Source organism: Rhinopithecus bieti, unplaced genomic scaffold (genome assembly GCF_001698545.2).
Source record: "Rhinopithecus bieti isolate Rb0 unplaced genomic scaffold, ASM169854v2 scaffold_7398, whole genome shotgun sequence".
NCBI classification, from domain to species: Eukaryota; Metazoa; Chordata; class Mammalia; order Primates; family Cercopithecidae; genus Rhinopithecus; species Rhinopithecus bieti.
Window position 1 is genome coordinate 1,698,193 of NW_016805783.1, and position 8,995 is coordinate 1,707,187.

The 8,995-nt window shown below is 39.4% G+C and overlaps 1 protein-coding gene across 1 annotated transcript; it reads right to left on the reverse strand.

The window, feature by feature from the left end:
- Positions 1-2,546: 2,546 nt before the first annotated feature.
- KCNRG (potassium channel regulator) lies at positions 2,547-8,950 on the reverse strand. The gene is made up of 2 exons (XM_017873750.1): positions 7,539-8,950; positions 2,547-3,097 (listed from the first exon to the last, which is right to left on the reverse strand). The coding sequence occupies exons 1-2, from the start codon at positions 8,114-8,116 to the stop codon at positions 2,857-2,859; spliced, it is 819 nt and encodes a 272-aa protein (XP_017729239.1). The 5' UTR covers positions 8,117-8,950; the 3' UTR covers positions 2,547-2,856.
- Between the last annotated feature and the right edge of the window lie 45 nt (positions 8,951-8,995).

Here is an 8,995-nt window from a genome sequence, read left to right on the forward strand (position 1 = left end):
GGATTACAGGCTTGAGCCACCGCGCCCGGCCGAAAATATTTTTATGATTGGATCTCATAGTTTAGTTAAATATTAAGGTATTTTAGACGATGAGGTTTTTTGATAAAATTTGTACTTTTCATTTATAATAGGCCCAACAGAAACCCTTTTTTTTTTTTTTTTGAGACAGAGTCCCATTCTGTCACCTAGGTTGGAGTGCAATGGCATGATCTCGGGGGAGGCTGCAACCTCCGCCTTCTGGGCTCAAGCCATTCTCCTGCCTCAACCTCCTGAGTAGCTGGGGACTATAGGCACATACCACCATGCCCAGCCAATTTTTGTAATTTTTGGTGGAGACGGGGTTTCACCATGTTGGCCAGACTGGTCTCCTGACCTCAGGTGATCCACCCACCGCAGCCTCCCAGAGTGCTGGGATTACAGACGTGAGCCACCTCGCCCAGCCAGAAATCCTAATAAGTCTTGAGGTATAGTTCTACAGCAAAGCCAGTGATTGTGATTTTTGTTGTTGTTGTTGTTTTTTTAAATAGAGAGATGGGGGTCTCACTCTGTTGCCCAAGCTGATCTCGAACTCCTGGGCTCAAGGATCCTTCTGCCTTGGACTCTCAAAATGCTGGGATTATAACCACCAAGCCCAGCCCAGTATGTTTTAAAAAACATAAAAAACTTATGTTTTTTACTAGGTCATCAATATTCCAGAAATCTAAGTATTTTAGTAATTTTAAATTTCCTATCTTTATTTCTGAGCATTTGCTTAAAAATGCTAAGTCTGATGCCACATTGCTGTCTCCCATGAGTCCTTTGGTTCCAAGAAGGTAATGAAATTTCATAAATGTATTTTCGAAAATTTCCTCACAGTAGCTTCTACATTGCTAAACTTGCCATTACAGTCAACTTCCCTAGCACAGAGGAAAAATAGCAGTAGAATATAGAAGATTGAGTGCTCTTAGCAAATCCTTTATTACCCCAGCATAGTCTCTAGTGGTGTAATTCTCTATTGATGTGAACATTTCTATTATTTATGATAGAGAATCAGTACACAAGTTTATAAACCAATGAAGTTTGTCACTTGTAAATGGTATAAAGGACAAATTAGAAACAGATTATGATTTCCTAAACCATATATTTCTCAAGCTGCTTTCTTGTGACCATTTTATACTACTTCAGGCTCCTGATTTCAAATACATTTTTAAAGCAACCTAAATAGGCCAGGCACAGTGGCTCACGCCTGTAATCCCAGCACTTTGGGAGGCTGAGGCGGGCAGATCACCTGAGGTCAGGAGTTCAAGACCAGCCTAGGCAACATGGTGAAACACCATCTCTACCAAAAATACAGAAAATTAGCTGGGCATGATGGCATGCACCTGTAATACTCAGGAGGCTGAGATGGGATGATCACTTGAGCCTGGGACATTGAGGTTGCAATGAGCTGAAATTGCACTATTGCACTCCAACCTGGGTAACAGAGTGAGACCCTGTCTCAAAAAAAAAAAAAAAAAAGCAGCCTAAATTAATCTTGACTTTACCATACCCTAAGAACTCTTTGCAATTACAACTTGGATATTAAATCCAAGAGTAAAATTAAGCATTAGAGCTCTTTTTCAGAAAAGATTTGTAGGGAGAACTTCTAATCACTTATAAGGTAAATTATTGAGGTTCAAGAATCGTAAGCTAAAATCTTGGTGCCTTGGCTAGGCATGGTGGCTCACACCTGTAATCCCAGTGCTCTGGGAGGCCAAAGTGGGAGAATCACTTAAGGCCAGGAGTTTGAGACCACCCTGGACAACATGTGAGAACTCGTCTCTACAAAAAATAAAAAATAATTACCCTGGCATGGTGGGATGCGCCTGTAGTCCCAGCTATTTGGGAGGCTGAGGTGGGAGGATCACTTGAGCCCAAGAGTTTGAGACTGCAGTGAGTTATGATTACACCAGAACTCACTACAGCTTCCAACTCCTGCACTCCGGCCTGGTGACAGAGTATTATATAAAGAGTATTAAATAAATAAAATATTTGGTGCCTTGCCAGAAATGAAACTGTGATTGATAAAAACATGCTGGGGCCGGGCATGGTGGCTCACGCCTGTAATCCCAGCACTTCCGGAGGCCGAGGCGGGCGGATCACAAGGTCAAGAGATTGAAACCATCCTGGCCAACATGGTGAAACCCCGTCCCTACTAAAACTACAAAAATTAGCTGGGCGTGGTTTTGCATGCTTGTAATTCTAGCTACTCAGGAAGCTGAGGTAGGAAAATCACTTGTACCCGAGAGGTGGGGGTTGCAGTGAGCTGAGATCACACCTTTGCACTCCAACTTGGGCAACAAGAGCAAAACTCCATCTAAAAAAAAAAATGCTGAAACAAACAAACAGAAGTGGGAAAACAGGCCGGGCGCGGTGGCTCAAGCAGGCCCAACTATTTTCTTGTTTACATATAATATTTCTACATATTTATTGCGTACATGTGGTATTTTGTTACATGCATGGAATGTATAATGATCAAGTCAGGGTACTTAGGGTATCCATCAGTTTGAGATCAATTTTTTTTTTTTAGACAGTCTTGCTCTGTCACCCAAGCTAGTGTGCAGTGGTGCAATCTTGGCTCATAAGCATTCATGAAGAAGAGTAAGGGAAAGATGTATTGAAGGTAGAACACATACCAAAGCACCAAGTACATGGAGTTGTCTAGAGAGCAGCAAGCATTATGGCTTAAGCACAGTTGGGGCCTGGTTGGCCAGAGATGGCATGGTAGCAGATGAAGCCAAGAGTTAGGCTGAGTATAGATTTGGCTAACATGTATGCCCTAAATATGTAATGAAACAAGAAAAATGACAATTTCTCTTTAAAAGAGAATAGACAACTTCATTTCTTTATCTGAGATTGCTCTGGTATGATGATAGTCTCTGGTTTTGGTGTTTCATTCATGATGAGCGCTTCAGGGCTTTTTATCTTTTCAAAGCTATAGCATTCAGTTTTGTCTTCAGAGGATACTGTTCTAGTGCTGACCAAATGAAAGCTTTCCTTTAATAAAGTATCAATCAGTAAGCCGAGGACATTTGTTCCGTTGGCCAGTTTTCGGTTATCAGGTTTTATAGAAACATACCTAGGACACACAAAAAGAAGCTTAATTATAAAGCATCCCTTTAATAACTAGCAAAACTATACACATAAATTTGACTTACAACCTCAAAGGCATCATACCTTCTCAAGACAGATTTTTTTTTTTTGAAATTTCATTTACAAATCCAAATCAGTAATTTCTTTTTTTTTTTTTTTTTTTCTTTTTTTGACATGGAGTCTCAGTCTGTCACCCAGACTAGAGTGTAGTGGTATGATCTTGGCTCACAGCAACCTCCGCCTCCTAGGTTCAGGTGATTCTCCTGCCTCAGCCTCCTAAACAGGTGGGATTACAGGCACACACGGCCATGCCCTGCTAATTTTTGTATTTTTATTAGAAATAGAGTTTCACCATGTTGGCCAGGCTGGTCTCAAACTCCTGACCTCAAGTGATCTACCCCCCTCAGCCTCCCAAAGTGCTGGGATTACACGCATGAGCCACCATGCCAGGCTGCCAAATCAGTAATCAGGTGCTGAAAATCGAGACCTTGCTGTGATTTTGAAAGTCATTTCAGTTCCATATTTAGAAGTAAACCAACACTCATCAATTTGAGAGATTATTTTCTAAAGAAAACATTTGATCAAACATTAAATTGTCTTATATAACTATTTCCAATTTTGTTTTGAATTTGCTATTTAATTAGTTGATTGAATCAAATATTTCAATGAATGCTATGCACTTAAAATTTCCCCTCCAGATTTAATCTTATCAGTTAATAGCACTGACATTATGGATTTTCCTTTGTGACTTACTCCTATCAAATCTACCTTTTTTTTAAGTGAAAATTTGCAGATATGAAATGTCAAGATTTTATTGTCACTTTTTATGCAATAACTCTCCATTGTCAAAGACCACAACTTGGGGTCAAAAGCCTCTGCAGTGGAAAGAGCAAAATCTTCTATTCACTGAGGTGCTCCACAGAACAAATGCAGTACACAGAACCAATTCAAGAAAAATACACATGAGGAGGCAGAGCTTGCAGTGAGCTGAGATCATGCCACTGCACTCCAGCCTGGGCGACAGAACGAGACTCCGTCTCAAAAAAAAAAAAAAAAAAGGAAAAGAAAAATGCACATGAACTTTTCAGATTAGCTATCTGTTGGCTTTAATGATGTCAGCATAGGCTGGGCACGGTGCCTCATACCTGTAATCCCAGCATTTTGGAAGGCCGAGGTTGGGAGTTTGAGACCAGCCTGACCAACATGGTGAAACCCCAGCTCGACTGAAAATACAAAAAGTAGCCAGGGGTGGTGGTGCATGCCTGTAATCCCAGCTATTTGGGAGGCTGAGGCAGGAGAATCGCTTGAACCCCGGAGACGGAGGTTGTGGTGAGCCAAGATCACGCCATTGCACACCAGCTTGGGCAACAAGAGTGAAACTCCATCTCAATAATAATAATAATGATAATGTCAGCATAACATATCTGCATGGACACAGCTTTATGACTCCTTCCTTATCTGCCATCAAAGATGTTTTCATAAAACTCTTTGTGTCCTCCCACCATTAGTTTATGAGATGTGAAGAAAAAGCTAACTTAGATTAGTTCAGGCAGAAACCTAAACCATCTGTAGTTTTAAATGGATAAAATGATCCTTGGGGACATCCCTAACCTTCTTCTAATGATCACACTTGAAGTAGAGTGGTTTTTGTAGTTCACATTTAGAAACTCATTCTAAGCAAAGAAACCAATATTAATATCTAAGAATTACCAAACTACAATGCACATCTCAAAAAATGTTTATTATGTTTGATACAACAGATTCTCAATATTAGCAAATCATTCCACTTACCCCCAAGCCCCAGATCTTGACTGTATAGTCTAGAAATATTTGTCAAAGAGAAAAAATGTTACAGAACATCTCATAAAAGAATTAAGATACAAATAGTATATACAGATAGTAGATAGTAATAAAGCGGAATGTACTTGCAAGAAATCACCTAGCTAAAATACTTGGTTCCGTATGAGGACAAATTGAAAAATAAAAGATTTCAAGCACACAAAGAAAGGACAGAATAGAAGAAACCAAAGGAAAATAGAAAGTCGAAACTTATTTTTTAAATTTAAAAGCAACTACACTTTTCCATTTGAGCCAGTTCAAAAAGAAGTCAGATAAAGACTCTAGAATCCTATGACCAACTATAACTTGAGCTTGATAACACGAATGGCCATCTGAAAGATGCAAGCCAAGTATTTCTAGTACTATGACCTTGAGAGATAATAACTGAGCAACCTGCTAGATTAACCTTGAGTGGTAAATCATATTGATAGAACAAACTGAATAAGGTGAATGATACACCAGACAATTAGGCACCAATTAGGCTCACTTCTCCATTTTTCCAAACCAACCAAAAATATCTGAATAGACAGATTCAGAGCAGGGAGTGAGCAAAAAATAAAAATGATTGCTAATTAGGCAATTATATACTAAAAGTGGGCCTTTTAAGGCCAGAGTTTTCATCCCAATTACCAGAGATCCCCATAATGTCACTGTATTCAGATTGGCTATCTCTACTTTTAAATTGGCACTGTCTAAAATTCACAAACATTTTGGAATGAAAAAAATTTTGAGCTCCAAACAATTGAATACCATTTGGTGATGCAAGAAAATGCTAATTTTTAAAATAGCTTCTGATTTTGGAATTATGGAAGTCTAAATATGTCTTCTCACTTTAAAATGGAAAAAACTTTTGTGCTGTTTCTAAAACACAAACACTTAACATAAAAGGGCACTGTGTACACACAGGAACATCCCAGTTTTAGTTTCTAATCATGTTTTCAAGATAACAATTACTTTCTCCAAATGCATGGTTTTAAAGAGTATTTCGTATTTCCAGGACATCTTTTGACCTAGTGTGTTTCTTTTAAAATCAATGACACTTTTTTCTCTAGGTTTCTGACTTTTGAAGCATGATCCCCAAAGAGGTCATAATCACTCAAATTTTAAAACCAAAAAATGTTTCATTTTTGTTAAAGTATCCCATAATGAAAATAAAGTTGTAGAGGTTTGAGATAAAGATAAGGTATTAGATTTTCTTCACAATCAGCCTACTAGCTTGACTGGCTCTCTTTTCCCAAAATGACATTTCAACCTCTTTGGAAGGACAGGAAGTTATAAAATGTAAATACTTAAGAACTGTCGTACTCGATTATACTACCTAGTATCCTCCAGTTGGTAAGCAAGACCAAGGGGTGTGTTGTTAAGACAGAGAGACACTGGTATCCTTCCTGTTGACTACTGCTAAAGTTAAGAAAATATCTTAAAATACGTCTACCTTTACCACAAAAAAAAAAAGTATATTTTAAATGCTATCAATAAAGAATACATGCAGGCTTTTCTTTTCCTCCTAAAAACTAAAGCCAGCTTTCACAGTTGGTAAAATAATGGTAGGACAGCATTAAGACATTTTACGGGGGGAAAAAATGTTTGTGACAGCAGAGTGGAAATCAGCATTAGGATCCAGCCAAGAACAACAGAGGGAGTAAGTGAAGAATTGACTCAGGAGCAACTATCCTTAACATACTGACAGCCTATCCCAATACTTTGAGTTAAGAGCCAAGGCTGTAACAGGATACCAAATTTGCCATGAGATATATCTGTCTTTAAGGGTGTTTAAAAATACAGTCAGCTGAGGCCGGGCGCGGTGGCTCAAGTCTGTAATCCCAGCACTTTGGGAGGCCGAGACGGGCGGATCACGAGGTCAGGAGATCGAGACCATCCTGGCTAACGCTGTGAAACCCTGTATGTACTAAAAAAATACAAAAAACTAGCCGGGCGAGGTGGCGGGCGCCTGTAGTCCCAGCTACTCCGGCGGCTGAGACAGGAGAATGGCGTAAACCCGGGAGGCGGAGCTTGCAGTGAGCTGAGATCTGGCCACTGCATTCCAGCCCGGGCAACAGAGCGAGACTCCGTCTCAAAAAAAAAAAAAAAAAAAAAAAGTACAGTCAGCTGAAGGAAAAACAGTAGCTGAATCATAAGAACTGAAAGAACAAATTATATAGTATGTAAGGAACTCAAGAGAAACCAGTGAGCGAGCCTTTACTTTATATAAACCAAAACCCGACTGAAAGAATCTCTTAAAAATAAGGCAATTCTTTGTAAGTCAAATTCATTAGGCAATGAACGATAATCTATTAACATTATTTTTCTCCTATGATTTGAATGTCCATAGTCTGTTTGTTTTTTTTTTTTTGGGCAGTCTCTCATTTATTCCTTTTGTCCCACCTAATAATAGCCCCTTTCACTCTAACAAGTATCCCAGTTTAGAAAGTAATTATTTGGTCATTCTACCCAACTCCACTGGTTACCCCAAAACATTATTTTGAATAATCATCTTTTCTAGAAGTTACAGGCCTGAGGAACTTCAAGTATTTAGAGAAAACATCACAAACTGGTATACAAGAGAAACACTGCAAAGTACAAAATACTTGACTCCAGTTTGGTTATCAGTACTGCTGTCAGAACCACACTGGAAAACCAGGTCATGGTAAGAAGGTCTTTGTGGAGGCAGTGGAAGTAAGGTCATCTGAGGAGGGAAAGAGTTACTACTCCAGGTCGGCGCTGAAGGTTGTCCTGTAAACACTGTAATCCTCCCAGTTAGCATCTCAATTGTTTTGCTGCAAGAGCCAAACACCCTGAAAAAAGCTTGAGTGTTCCGGCTTAGGAAATGCATCTCCACAAGAGCAGGTCTTGGCTGTAGCAGGTATGGGTTTAAGAGATCAACCAGAGAACGAAGTTCATAGAAAAGAGCCTCTCTCTGAAGCCTAAGATAGTCTGAAAAGTCAGTAGGTAATAAAAGCTGGTGAGTTCTCAAAAAATCTAAGATGAAACTAAATAAAACACCATCTCTGTCTACAAAAATCTGGCCACCAACCATCTTGAATTCTTGGTCTCTGCCATCTAATATGCGTGCCAACCGAGAAGCAGGAAACTGCTTTATCGTAGAAAACCTTGTCGTGAATATCTTCCCTCCCACATTCAAAGTGACCAGTTCCTGACTACTCATTCTTCCCTCACTTCAAACTAGAGGTGACCATCAGCCACACTTAATGTTAACTTAACCTTAAATGTTGCTAGTTATACATGATTATACAACGGAGGAGAGGAAAGAATAACAAAAACCAGAGACTTAGATTCCCAGGAAACTACTGTAAGGTAAATAGCATATCCATGGCTGTGTTTGCAAATTTGAGTTGCCTGGGAACTTGCAGTATACAAAATGAAAAAGCAACAGATGAGGAACTAAATAGTTTTAAGGAAAACTGCCAATATATCTGAAGATAGACATCAAATAGATCCCTTTCCTGTCTTACATTTAAAAAATTCTCCATGAAAACCTGATAAATGTAAAACTATATAGATTTTTTTTTTTTTTAATTGGAGGGAAAAGCACTTCTCCCTCCCCATACCTGTCTAGCACGCAGAGGCTAGACTTAAACGTTTTTCTTAATTTCTTATGATCTCCTTAGCAATTTAGTGGCTAAATCATGAATTACATGTTAGGAACGCGACAGCCATTACCTCGCCTGGCAAGCTCAATTTGACTATTCTCATAGCTAGAAAGAAATCATTTCTTCTGTGCTTTAAATTTAGTTGCCACCTTTTATCCTGTCCCCATTTTCATTACCTCCTCTCAACCAAATTAAAGGAAGACTGAGGTAAAGATCTCTATTTTCAGAAAGTCTATTCCACTTAATGGGCTTTCAAGGAGTATCTTACTCTACGGCAGAAATAAGGCAGACTAGAGAGCAGTTAAAAGGTTACTTCTGGCCAGGCGCGGTGGCTCAAGCCTGTAATCCCAGCACTTTGGGAGGCCGAGACGGGCGGATCACAAGGTCAGGAGATCGAGACCACCCTGGCTAATACGGTGAAATCCCGTCTCTAC